At 43.8% G+C, this 13,467-nt stretch overlaps 1 protein-coding gene across 5 annotated transcripts in view; it reads left to right on the forward strand.

The window, feature by feature from the left end:
• The window catches only part of MPP7 (membrane palmitoylated protein 7), a 745,631-nt gene that overhangs the window by 165,864 nt on the left and 566,300 nt on the right, over positions 1 to 13,467 (forward strand). For all 5 annotated transcript variants that reach the window (XM_029588635.1, XM_029588634.1, XM_029588638.1 and 2 more), the window contains one exon: positions 6,076 to 6,236. In XM_029588635.1, coding sequence (XP_029444495.1) covers positions 6,200 to 6,236 — 37 coding nt within the window. In that variant the 5' untranslated portion in view covers positions 6,076 to 6,199. The remainder of the gene's footprint in view (positions 1 to 6,075; positions 6,237 to 13,467) is intronic.

Here is a 13,467-nt window from a genome sequence, read left to right on the forward strand (position 1 = left end):
AAGAGAGCGAGACAGTGGGGAAGGGTCAAGGGGTGATGTCTAATGGGGAAACCTCAGCACTGGGCGGAAAAAAGTGTGGCAGGAAGCGATCCGCAAGGGCGGGCTCTGGTTCTAGTAGTTCATCCGATTTATCAGATTCAGACTCATCCAGTGATGGAGGGTACTTCCAGGCCTTCGGAGGATACGGCTGAGGCCACCTGCGTTGACTGCCCTGTCTCAACTGTGGGAGAGCGTTCCCAGGGCTTTGCAGAAGAAAATCAATAAGCGCACTTATATTGATATTTTTAGCATAATGGAAGGGAGTAGGAAGAAGGGAGATAGGAAAAGGAGCAAGTGTTGCATGGAGGCAGGCGGTCCACAAATGAAAGTACTGAGGAACATAGTTAACTGGACCAGGGCTTTTCTCAGGATGTTCAGCATAGTAGGGCAGAACAATCCTGCTCAGTATGAGCCGATGTTGAGCTATGCCAATACCATCCTTGAGGCGTATAGGGAATATGAGGGTTGGGCGTGGCTGAATTATGATGAGCATTTCCGGGACAAAGTGGGAGAGAATTAGTTCATGTCTTGGGGTATGCAGGACATAGGAATGTGGCTTAGGCAGATGAAGAGTAAAGCAGCCAACACGGGTGCGTGGGGGGCGGCAGCAAAAAAACCCAGTAATTGGCTGTCCCATCAATTTTCAAGATTGCAAGTTTAAGCACGCCTGCTCCATTTGCGCTAGGTCTCACCCAGCGGCGAGGTGTGGAAAAAGGTCTAGTGCGGGGAGTTCTGCAAAAGCCAAATGAGGATAGCTTGCATGTCAGGGCACCAACTCCGATCAGATTAGGCAGGATGAAGCTTTAATTGGACCGTTACCCCAATCGTAGGGTGGTTTGCAAGATTATAAGCAGGTTTCGACTGGAGTTCCTGATTCTTTTCCAGGGTAATATTCCCAAGAGTTTGGCAGGCAATGGGGGTTTGGTAGCATGTCACATGGATATAGTGCAACAGAAGATTAATGATGAGATAGGACTTGGTAGGATAGCCGACCCTTTCACTGATCCATCATTTGCAGACATAATATTTTCTCCACTGGCGGTCGTCCCAAAAAGGAGCCGTGGAAATTAAGACTCATCCAAAACCTATCTCACCTGCCTGGGAGGTGCATGAATGATCATTTGCTGCAGGACGAGTGTTCTGTACAATACGCATCTTTCGACTGTGCGGTGATATTGCTGAGGAGTTGTGGGAAGGGTGCATTGAAGGCAAAGACTGACTTTGAATCGGTTTTTAGGCTGCTCCCAGTCCACTCGAGTAGCAACGAGCAGGCCTTCCAAATGTCATATACTACTTCGATGATTTTTTATTCGTAGGGCCTGGTGAGTCAGATACTTGCGCCAAACTATTGACTGAATTTCAGGACATGGCTGCTGAGTTTGGCATGCCACAGGCAAGGGACAAGACCAAGGATCCGTGCAAGATCTTGTCCTTTTTAGGTATTGAGCTTGATTCAGAGGAAATGGGTATCTAGGCTTTCTTCGGACAAGTTGTGCAAGTTGCGCGACATGCTTCAGAAGGTGTTAGCAGCAAAGAAGCTGAAGTTGGCCAGCATGCTGGCCCTTGTCGGTAGTTTAAACTTCACATGTCGGGTTATCCCTATGGGGAGGGTATTTCTCAGAAGGTTGTCCCAGGCTACCGCATGCACTAATAGGCCACATCATTTTATCTGCAGACATAAAGAAGGATTTGTCCATATGGGTCAATTTTTTGAGTGAATTCAATGGGGTATCATTTCAGCAGGATCCCCCAGTTTCTAACTGTGTCTTAGATATTTACTCTGACGCGTCAGGTGGTTGGGGATTCGGAGTATATTGTTAGGGGATGTTGTGTGCCAAACCCTGGCCTGCAGCTTGGAGGGACACAGGTCTGTTGAGGAATATAACATTTCTTGAGGTATTTCCCATACTGGTGGCATTAGTAGTGTAGGGGGTAAGGCTAGCCAACAACGAATAATCTTCTGGTGTGATAATAGGGCAGTGGTTGAGGTTATCAACAGGCACTCTGTGAAATGCCCCAGGTGACAGAATTATGTAGGGAAATAATTCTGTGGTGTTTGCGATTCAACATGACTATTAGGGCCTGGCACGAGCCTGGCATAAGCAATGGAGTGGCAAATTGCTCTTGCATGCTAAAGGAATTCATTTCGCATGCAGGTTCCGATCGCAGATGCAGAGGGTGCAATGCTTCCAGAATCCCTATGGAGTATTGGGATATGACCACCACCGAGCTGTTATATGGAGCATTGGCCCCGATAACTTGGGCCGCTTATTCTCGCAAATAGGATCGTGTGCGAGCATTTTTGGCAGGACACGGATGGATCCGTGGACTTGTGTCGGCAAGAGTGTTGATTCAATAAGTTGCTAGGACAAGGGAGGTGGGGTTGTCCAAGGGGACCGTAGCGAACCACCTTGCCAGATTTGCTTTTTCTCCAAGGCTCAGAGATGGGGGGGACCCAACCAGGGCTTTCATGGTGACGATGTTAGTAGGGTGGTGTCGAAGGGCAGGTAAAAGGAAGGATCTTAGAAAGCCTATCACGCACAAGTTATTTCTATGTTTGTGGAATGCTCTATCAGGGGTGTGCAACTCTAATTTTGAAATTCGCCTATTTAGGGCGGCTTTCTCATTGGCCTTTTTCGGCGCGATGAGGGTGAGTGAGTTAACGGCCGCATCCAAGCCCGACAATGGCCATAACAACATTTTGATGAGGAACAAGGCGGTGTTTGTAATACACGTTCAGATAAGGGACAAGGCGGTGTTTATAATACACCGTTCAAAAACTGACCATTATGTTTGAAGCAGGTTCCGTTGCAGGTCACTTGCCCAATGAGTAACTTGGATATATATTTAACAGGTAGACCCCTCGGGGGACTTTATTTATTGATACATTTCTATGGGGCGCCACTCACTAAATATCAGTTTATGGTGGTGTTTAGGAGAGCGGTAGCTTTCTTAGGTCTGAATCCAGGGGAATTCGGCACTCATTCAGGATCAGCGCAGCGACTAGTGACGCAAGGGCGGGCTTAAACGTTGAAATAGTACAGAGAATAGGCAGGTGGAAGTCATCTGCGGTTAATTTGTATGTGAGAACGAGATCAGATGTTGTTAATTTATGTTTCAGGAGTGCCCAACAGGCGAAGGACAGTCTGGTTTGTGGGACACTCCTTCATCCATTAGTTAGCCAGGAGGGCAAGCGAGCGATCATATGGGATGCATTTGGGGCTGGCACCATGCAGGGTCCACGTGGAATGGATTGGCATGCTGTGTGAACAGCTTTTGCCCTTGTTGCGGGTTCGCAGAGCAGCATGCGCACAGCCGCATGTTATTATTCACTTGGGCGGTAATGATTTAGGGAGATTGTCTTGTAGGCAGTTGCTGAAAGTGATACAAGAGGACATTAAGGTGTTATCTACTTTATTCAGGCATAGTTGCTTGGTATGGTCTGATATTATACCATGTAGAAAATGGGGTGACTCTAAGCTATGGACTAGGGGGTGCAGGAAGTTGAACAAGCATGTAGGTGCATGTGTACAGGGCTTAGAGGGGCATCAGATACAACACGGGTGGGCCAATATTCAATGCAAAGGGCTTTATAGGCAGGATTCGGTACATTTATCAGACCAAGATCATGATTTATTCAGTAATGCGTTGCAAGAGGCGTTAGAGGAAATCTTGGGTGTTAGGGTGTTCTATGGCCGCAGCTAGACGATGGGGAGAATGAGGCAAGTTAGCAACTGCCTCATGCTGGTGACAGGATACTTGAACCGGGGGTGGAGGGACAAGGTAATGTCTGACATGCTGCTGGTCTAGTCGCTGTAAAATGCTCTGGTGAGGACGGTTATTAAGAGGACATTGGGACGCGGCAGCACCAGGGGGTGGGCCTCCCTTGTGTGAATGTGGCGGAGGGTCTGGATACACCCTGGTCATCTTGCTTGAGCATGGCAGATCGGGGACAGTGTGGTGATACCGCATATGATATCTACGACTCAGGTACTGTATGTATTAATTCATGTCCTTGTTCAATAAAGCTGTGACACTAATGGTGTCCGGTTGTTAATTGAGTTTGGAGGAGTTAACCTCCCGGTGTCATGGGGCGGGGGGGGGGGGGGGGGTGGGAGAATGGTGTCTGGCATGGAGGGTCCAGGAGGGGGACGACCCGGCTGCCAATGTTATAAGTTATCCAGACAAGTTTCCTGTTTTGAGACCTTTTGAGTTTCAGACTTTTTCATTATTCTGTTACTGCATCACCTAAAAAGAAAAAGGTCATTGCGTTCATATTTGTTTGAATTATACTCTTTAGGAAAAACTTGGTTATATTGCACTAATAGTATATCAGATACAACATGGCTTAGCAAGTTTACTGTCAGTTTCTTGTTTCTAGGCTGACTCATTTTGGTGTCATCCACACCATGTGACAAATTTAGAATACAGGCTGCCCATACCAACAACTGTTATTGAAGTTAAATTTTTTAAACATACATTTCCTTACTGAACTGTACCTAGCTCATAGACTAAATACTACTCCATTTTATCATTTCCATACCGTTACTACATAGACACACAGAAGAGGAAGTAGGTTACAGTCTAGTCAAAAGACAACAGACAAAAGAGGTCTCAGAAAACATGTTAGAGCAATTATTGTTAAAATCAAGAAGGCTATGATCTGGAAGAACCAGGGTTTAAGATTTAAGATAGGTTTTTATGTGAGACTGCTGTTCTTGGACATGGCCAGGGAAGGAGGATAACCTCATAAAGGCTATTCCTATAGTGCAGTCAGGTGGAAACATGTAGAGTTGGCAGTGGAGAAGATGGACACAGATGCGAGTGGAGGAGTAAGGATGGGTGCAGGGCCAGCAGAATCACTAGGCCTGGGTCCAGGGCACCAACCATTAGGGGGCACGAGCTATGAGGGGCTGAGAGCGGCGGCGCCAAAGAGGAGAGGAGATTGCGGAATCTCCACTCCCCACATGGCTCGCGCCCCCTAATGGGGGTGGCGGTGCAACTAGGGGGGGGGGGGGGGGGGCAGTGCGAGGCAAAAGGTGCCTAGGGCGCCTAATCCTCTTGTACTGGCCCTGGATGGGGGCATGGGGAAAATAAGAGAAGAAAGATAATGAGCTGAATAATTAAAGGCATTTGTGTGTGAGTAGGAGATGCTTGAACTGTATGCAGAAACAAATGGGGAACCAGTGCAGTAACTTGAGGTCGGAGGCGATGACTTTTTATATAAAAGTAAAGAGGAATTCTGGAAGCATTTTTAAATTAATTTTTCATTTTAAAATTTTTCTTCTTCTGGCTTTTTTTTTTTTTCTTTTGGCATTGCAGCCCAGAACAATTGAAACAGAACGAGTCAGATTTCAATAGCACTGCAGTCAAAGGGAGACAAATGCTTTACAGGAATTGTAAGTTGCTTTCCTGCAGTTCCTCTTAACCCATGGGAGGAACAATGTTTAAAACCAATCATAAATGGCAGTTTATGCTTTCGTGTTTGATTGCTTCACGTTATGTATCTACTGTTGTTTATGATTGGCTTCCAAACATGTCATCTGCCAGGGGCACAGGTACGGTACATTGTGGGAGAACAGGTTAAATAATGACTAAAGTAAAATTTGCATTTTTGTTAATGTGCATCTTGTAAATTACTGCTTATTCTTGTCAAGTCTTGTGCAGGATTTCTTGAGCATGTTTTTTTTCTTTTAGCAAGTTAACACCTTCAGGAGGATTAAAAAGAAAGCTAATGGAAACCTTTCCATTCATCAAAAGAGAAATTTCTCTTTGTATTCCTATTGTTTTTAAATCTTATTAGCTTTGTCATCTTACAATTTTGCTATTAACAGTGAACAATTTTTTTGTTTAAATTGAAACCCTAAATCCACAAGGTCCTCATAGCTCACTCACTTTAAAATAACTGGTGTATTTCTAAGGGACAAGGCACTAAATAGATCAAGTTGTAAAAAAGACTTTTGACATGCTTAAGCTGCAGTAATTTACAGTTAAACAGAGCTCCTTATTGTTAAATTATGTTTCTTTTCTTTCTAGGAGAAGTTTGCAGATTGCATAAATCTTGGTGGACAGCTTGGCTGCAAGTGGTTAAGCTGAAACGGACTGCTGCTTTCTGGCTGCGGAGTGCTATTCTGCCATTCCTGTGTGATATTACTAAATCATGCCAGCTTTATCAGCTGGATCTGGAAGTGACACAGGTACGCAAGACTGAAATAACTATATGCTTTCTTTTAGCTCTGCTTATTGTTAAGGCTGTGATCTGCTAGCTATTGCATGTCTCCTTAGAGTAATAAAGTAATAATATTCATTTGTGTTGTCTAAGCAAATATACATTTCAAAAATAACTTCCCCCTTCTACACTGCCTTATAGTCAAGATTATTTGTAATTTAGACTGTAATTCAAGAAGGACTTGATTCACTTCCAAATCCTTTTGACTTTCGATCAGCCCTGTGGCTCAATTTTCACGGGGGTTCCCTGCCCTTCAGAGCTGGTTCGGCCTGGGTGAATATCAGAGCTTGTATGCTCAGGCCCAAGGTGTTAAGTTCGGAGTTAGCAGTCTGCTTGGAATTAGCAATCTGTTGTTATTTAGGAGAGTTGTGGGTGGATCCTTGGACCGGTGGCAGATGACCACACCCCCGGGGGAAGATCCCGAGAGGGACCATCGGTCAGGCTCAGAGTTAGGAGACAGACATACACTAGTTCTTTTATTAGACAGTATACTGAACCACCAGAGGTGGCAGTAGTGAGCTGAAATGCCCGCCTGGGCTGTAGTCCCTCAGATACTGGAACAGCGATCCCTGGAGGCTAAGCTGTAGAGAAACTGAAATATAGTGAGTAGGCAGGGTATGCAGAGTTCATGTACTGAACCAGATGGTAACACTGACACAATGTCTCATAGAAGCCCAGGAGCTAGAATGTATAGGCTCTCGAGGAGCGAGTACCTGGTTCCAGGGAAAGCTCTGAGAGAGCGATGGTAACTCACTGATGTAGTTGGCAGTGATGACTTCCAGGCAGAAGAGAGTACCGAGAAAGTCTGGGAACGAGGGCCCTCGAGGAGCGAGTACCGGTTCCAGACTGACACCTGAAAAACAAAGAAGAGAGCGAGGCCCCCGAGGAGCGGGTACCCCTAGTAAGTCCGAGGAGGCAGAGTAGCTTAGGTAGCAAAACCCTTGCTAACTCGATATGTTAGCAAATTCTAAGACCTTATATATCCATCGCGGGTGACGTCATCTTAGAGGGACGCCCCCGAGGTTCGCGCCATCGCCGGTACTTCAGTTGGGGCCACGCCGCGCATGCACCCCTAGGCCTCCAGGAAACATGGCAGGTTGCAGCGTCTAGCCGGTCCAGGGACGCCGGAGGACCTCGGCAGAAGGACGCCGCAGTAGCCAATCTTCCCGCGGATGAAGAGGGAGGCGCCAAAGAAGTAAGGAGGGCGGAGAGAAAGCGTCGGGAACCGACAGACACAACACAAGGAGGGTGGGAAGACTGCTTCTGCTACAGTGGTGATGTCTGATGGCAGCACTATGGGGTCTGTGGAGGTGCCCCACTAGCCACTGAGGGATCTCACAGCTGCCAAAGACAGATGTGGCATATAGGTAGGAGGACCGAAGATGGGAGGGCTAAATTGGAAAAGGCAAAAAAATATAATTTGGCATTTGCAGAGCAATTACCCTGAATACAAAATGTTGCATAAAGAGAAGGCAGGAAGTTTTTCAGCATCAAGAGAAAATATTTAGTTTAGTTTTAAGAAGAAGATTTTTGGAATACCCAACAGTAGAAACCATTATAAATGTTCCATTAATGCTTTCCCACATTCATGCACACATACACTTATTCAACCAAATCCATATGAACCCTTTATTCATCTGCATAAACCCAAATACATTTACTCTTGCTCCAGGCTGGCACAAATATGGGCTGCAGCCCTGCTGCAAATACTCAAATTCATTGTGTTAATATAGGAGTGACTTTTAACACTTAAAACTTACTTAAACTTTGGGAAAGAATAGGAAATCTAGCATTACTCACACCCGCCCACTTCAGAGCAGTATTGCAAACACTTATCTTTTCCAGCACTGACTACTGCAATGCACTCTTACTAGGACTCCCAAGCACATCGATAAGACCACTCCAGATACTTCAAAATACTGCAGCCAGAATACTGACGGGAAAAAAGAGGAGGGACCATATAACTGAAACTCTAGCAGACTTACATTAGTTGCCCATCGAATACAGGCCTTATGTACCATACACAAACTAATATATGATAAAGAAGCAGACTGGCTAAACACAGCCTTACAAGTACACGTCCCACAAAGAAACCTCCGATCAGCAAACAAAGCACTACTAACAATCCCTTCAGTAAAGTCAGCAAAATTAACCCAAGTGAGAGAAAGGGCTTTATCATTGGCTGGGCCCATACTATGGAACACGATGCCCCCTGAACTCAGATTACAGAAAAATTTCAAAACTTTTAAGAAAAATGTAAAAACATGGCTCTTTAAAAAAGCCTTCACTAAAGAGTCTGGAGGGTAGAGAATGAAAGTACAGGGTAATGCAGATGAGAATGAATTTACTCAATCCTACATTTAAGAAGTAATATTTCAAAGCGATAGTAACTCAATAATATACCTGGACTTGACCAACAATACTCAAATAATGATTTTATTTATGAAATTGTAACCGAACTTTATTGGCACCTGTTAGAATGTAAGATATCCTACATTTACTTACCTTAGTCTATGTGCCTATTTGTAAACCGTTGCGATGGTATATAACTTAGCGATGGTATAGAAAAGTTTTTAAATAAAAATAAATAGAACAAACTCTCTTCTTTTGCTGTCTCATAACACCATAATATTTTAATAACATTATTTTTAAATACTGGCTTAATTTTTCCAGGTGGAAGCAACATTTAAAGGGTTTATGCCACTTTTTGTGCTTGGTATTGCAGCACTCCCCATTTGTAAAATGTTATAGGCCTAATTCACCTTTACATTCACCTAGATAACATTGACACATGCTGACATAAGAAGGTGCAGGAAGGAGGTTCTGGAGGCTAAATTTAGGTTTTTAAGTAGGAGATTGAAATCCAGAATATCTAGGGTTTGCATTCTCAAAAATGCTTCCCGTTCCTCGCACGTGATCCCAGAGGCAGATTGAACTCCAGAGTCTCGGTGCATGGATGAGATGACGATGCAGGGAAGAGGGCTTCAGATTTGTTAGGACCTGGGCAACTTTCTGGGGAAGGGGGAACCTTTTTCGATAGGATGGGCTCCACCTTAGTGAGAGTAGAACCAGGCTGCTGGTGCTAACTTTTAAAAAGGAATAGAGCAGCTTTTAAACTAAACCGTAGGGAAAATCGATAGTTGTTCAGAAGCGCATGATTTGGAGAGAGGTATCTTCCAAGGATACTTGCAAATCAGGGAAGTTAGAGTATCCCAATAGAGAGGTTGTGGTTAAGACTGAAGTAACTCGGACAGAAATGTGAATAATAAGACTGAAGTAACTCGGACAGAAATGTGAATAATTCTACGCTGCCTGTATCATTTGCTACTAAGCAAATTATGAATACATAGAGAAATGAAATTACAAATAAACTTACTTTAGAATATCTGCGATGTCTGAATAGTAAGATTGCTGAGTTAGAATGTATGGCATTATACGAGGTTATAGAAATTTTAGGCATTTCAGAGACATAGGAGGAAGATAACTAATGGAACACTGATACTAGAATATAAATTATATAGATGTGATAGGGCAGATTGAAGTGGTGGGGGTGGTGGGTAGCACTATATGTAAAAGATGGCATGTGATGCCCATAGGGTTATTAAGCCTCCTGATATATTTTTGCGATTCACAGGTAGGCCCCACCTTCTCTACATGGTGGGATGCCACTGACTCTTCCCTTGCTTTCTCATGCAGCTGGACACCACCTTCTCTGCCTGGCCATAAGACTCCCTAGGCGCACGTGCGCCGAACCCAGCCCACTTAAAGGACCTATGGCAGGAAAGTGACCATGGCGCCTTTCTATGAATTCATTCTTGCAGACCTACAAAGGTCCTGCCAGAAAGTTCCTTCACTGCTTCAGCTAATGGGTTGTCTGCAGTTCCTGTAGAGTGAACTGCTGCTTCTTTCCTGTACTCCTGCTCCTGCTCTTGTTCTTGTTTCTGCATCTCTGTAGCCTACCCTGCCTCATCTCTCCAGCCCAGCCTGCCTTGTCCTTCCAATCCTGTCTCATCCAGTCACTCTACTCCACCAAGCTCTTCTGTCCCAGTCCTTCATGCCTGTTATGCCTGCCTTTGGACTGACACCTGGATTTGACCCTTGCCTGAACTCGGACCATTCTTGCCTGTCATGGCATTTGCCTGCACACAGAGCATTCTTGTTTGCTGCCAGCCACTGAGCTTTGCCTGTACTTTGATCATCCTCTTCTGCCGCCTGCCTCTGCTGCTGGACCTGTGCTCCTGTCTTTACCCAAGAGATTCTTGCCTAAGACCTGCTGTCCCCTGGAATCCTGAAGGCTCAATCTAAGGGGAACGGAGCTGGAATAGGTGAAGCTTCTGATCAATCTTCTCCCAACCTTGGTCCGCCAGCTATTGGTGAGGACCTATAGGGCTCTCCCTGTGGGTTGAGCCAAACTCACCACAGCAATAAGTGTCCACGAATCTTAAACCTCGTAGATGGCAATGCTTGCACTATATAAAATTGGAGAGCAAATAGTGCAGTGACCTAGGGAAATAGAAATGTTGACTGGCAAGACACTTACGGTCTGTGAGTGGCTATTTCCCTCAATTTAAAGCAATGGATAGTGTGATGACTGGGGGAACAGACTGTTGATTCACTCATGGGATCTATAAGTAGGTAATCTACTCAAGAGAAACCAAAAAATTAATTTTACTATCAGAGCTGGAAGGACCGCTGAGTAAAGTCAGCATCTCTGCCTGCTTGTGTCATCGAAAGAACAGTACTGGATCCTCTGATAAGGAGCTCTTGGATTATGCTGCATTGTCCCAGGAATAACAGTGGATTTACTTGAGTACAAGACCATGCTGAATTTCCTCGTATAACTGCAAGAAGGATGTGTATGTGTGTGTGTGTGTGTGTGTGTGTCTCTATATAAGAATATAAGAAATTGCCATGCTGGGTCAGACTAAGGGTCCATCAAGCTCAGCATCCTGTTTCCAACAGAGGCCAAACCAGGCCACAAGGACCTGGCAATTACCCAAACACCAAGAAGATCCCATGCTACTGATGCAATTAATAGCAGTGGCTATTCTCTAAATAAACTTGATTAATAGCCGTTAATGGACTTCTCCTCCAAGAACTTATCCAAACCTTTTTTGAATCCAGCTACACTAACTGCACTAACCACATCCTCTGGCAACAAATTCCAGAGCTTAATTGTGTGTTGAGTGAAAAAGAACTTTCTCCAATTAGTTTTAAATGTGCCACATGCTAACTTCATGGAGTGGCTTCTAGTCTTTCTATTATCTGAAAGCGTAAATAACCGATTCACATCTATCTGTTCTAGACCTCTCATGATTTTAAACACCTCTATCATATCCCCCCTCAGCCGTCTCTTCTCCAAGCTGAAAAGTCGTAACCTCTTTAGTCTTTCCTCATAGGGGAGCTGTTCCATTCCCATTATCATTTTGGTAACCCTTCTCTGTACCTTCTCCATCGCATATTTTATGATGATTGTGTTGTTTGCAAGTAACTTTAAAATCCAGGTAAAAGACCTGCTATTCCCTAACAATGTAACACATAGAATCAAGTATGATAAATATCCTGCAGGAGACAAAATGCATCATGGAATCCTTATAGATAGAAATTCCTTCTGTGGTAGGTAAGAGTATAGCAGTTGGTGTATACTATGGCTACCTGGTCAAGATGAAAAAACAGATTATGAATTGCCAGCTGAAATTAAAAAGCAAATAAATTTGGTCACACAATAATGGGAGGCTTCATTGACCCCAATGAAGTGCATGAAATACAAGTTTAACTTGTGAGCACTGTGGGTGGTATGACGGTCCTTAAACTCATATTTTGAATATATGAAAACATTGTCATACACAGCGTTGTAATTTGTCTAAGTTTCTAAATACCACGTGTTTCAACATAGATAGGCTTCAGTTATCCCAGTGTTTGGGTCAGTCTATGCAGCCATTCATATCATGCTTGCACTTGTGTTCTTAATTCTTTTTGACTTACCTTATACCTTTTTACTGATAGCTCAGAGGCAGTTACATTCAGTTGGTGTAGGTATTCCTTTAAGTGTTATTGCTAACAATCATCTTTATAAATGGCATGAAAAGCTTGACTCAGATGTTTAGTCTATCAGTTCATTCAACGGCCTCCAATATGTAAAGTGGAGAAAATTACTTCCTGTAACAGATCTTACTGGGCAGGTTGATACAAAGTGCTCCACAGTCCAACACTTGGCCGCAGTTGCACTTTGGGTCACTCTCATCATCCATTTGTACAGCACTGATTATAGCATTGTTCCTTTCCTTGACATGCCTGTCATATCTCAGCACTACTGTCTAACAGTCACTCAGGGTGTGTAGCCACTCAGAGGATCCTGCCGAGCAATGCTCTAACCCTCCTACACCTGTGCACATGTCCCTCCCACCAAAATTTCCACTTGCCTCTGGGCAAATATCCCATCTGTAAGCTATTCCCCGGCAGTTTCTAGGCACACTGAGAACCCACATATCTCACAGGTCACAAAGTTCCTAGAAATTCACCCACAGAGAATACTGGGATCAATCTAAGACAGGCAGAACTAAAAAAACGAATGAGTTTATTAACAAAGAATGGGAACAGTGAATGGAAAAAGATTGAATTTGCAAATAGTAACAGGTAATGCAACAAGGATTAAACAACAAAAGTTAGCAAAATACTTTTTCACTGTACCTATCAGTGCCTGGGCAACTTCAGGAAATATGTTGTCCACCAGAATTGGCGTAGGGTCTCAATACATAACTGATCTATTGGTGCTCCTAGCTGACGTTATAGAATTCTAGCGCTTTCAAGGCTAGTTCTCTAGGTCAAACACAGTACAAAGTAGTAACATTAGTTTTCTGATCAATAGCTTTCTGACCAGTAATAGCTTTCTGGCCAATGGCACTGCAGGATGTTAGAGAGGAAACATTTTCCAAAGACTCTAATTTACTATGAAGGACACCAGAGTCCTTGATGAAATCCTCCTCCTCATCCTGGGTCTTTTGAACTTTATCTTCAACTTATTCCAGCCTTTGATATTTGAAGTATCAGAGTTGTGCATCTCAAACGTTTGATAAGATCCAGAAATTTAAATAGAAATTCCAGTAATTTGAAATGAGACATTTGCATCTTTTTTCCAAAAAGTAAAGAAAACTCAAAAAATTTTTTTCAAAAAGAGTAGTTTTGTGATTAATAAAGTA

Source organism: Rhinatrema bivittatum, chromosome 2 (genome assembly GCF_901001135.1).
Source record: "Rhinatrema bivittatum chromosome 2, aRhiBiv1.1, whole genome shotgun sequence".
Classification (NCBI taxonomy): domain Eukaryota; kingdom Metazoa; phylum Chordata; class Amphibia; order Gymnophiona; family Rhinatrematidae; genus Rhinatrema; species Rhinatrema bivittatum.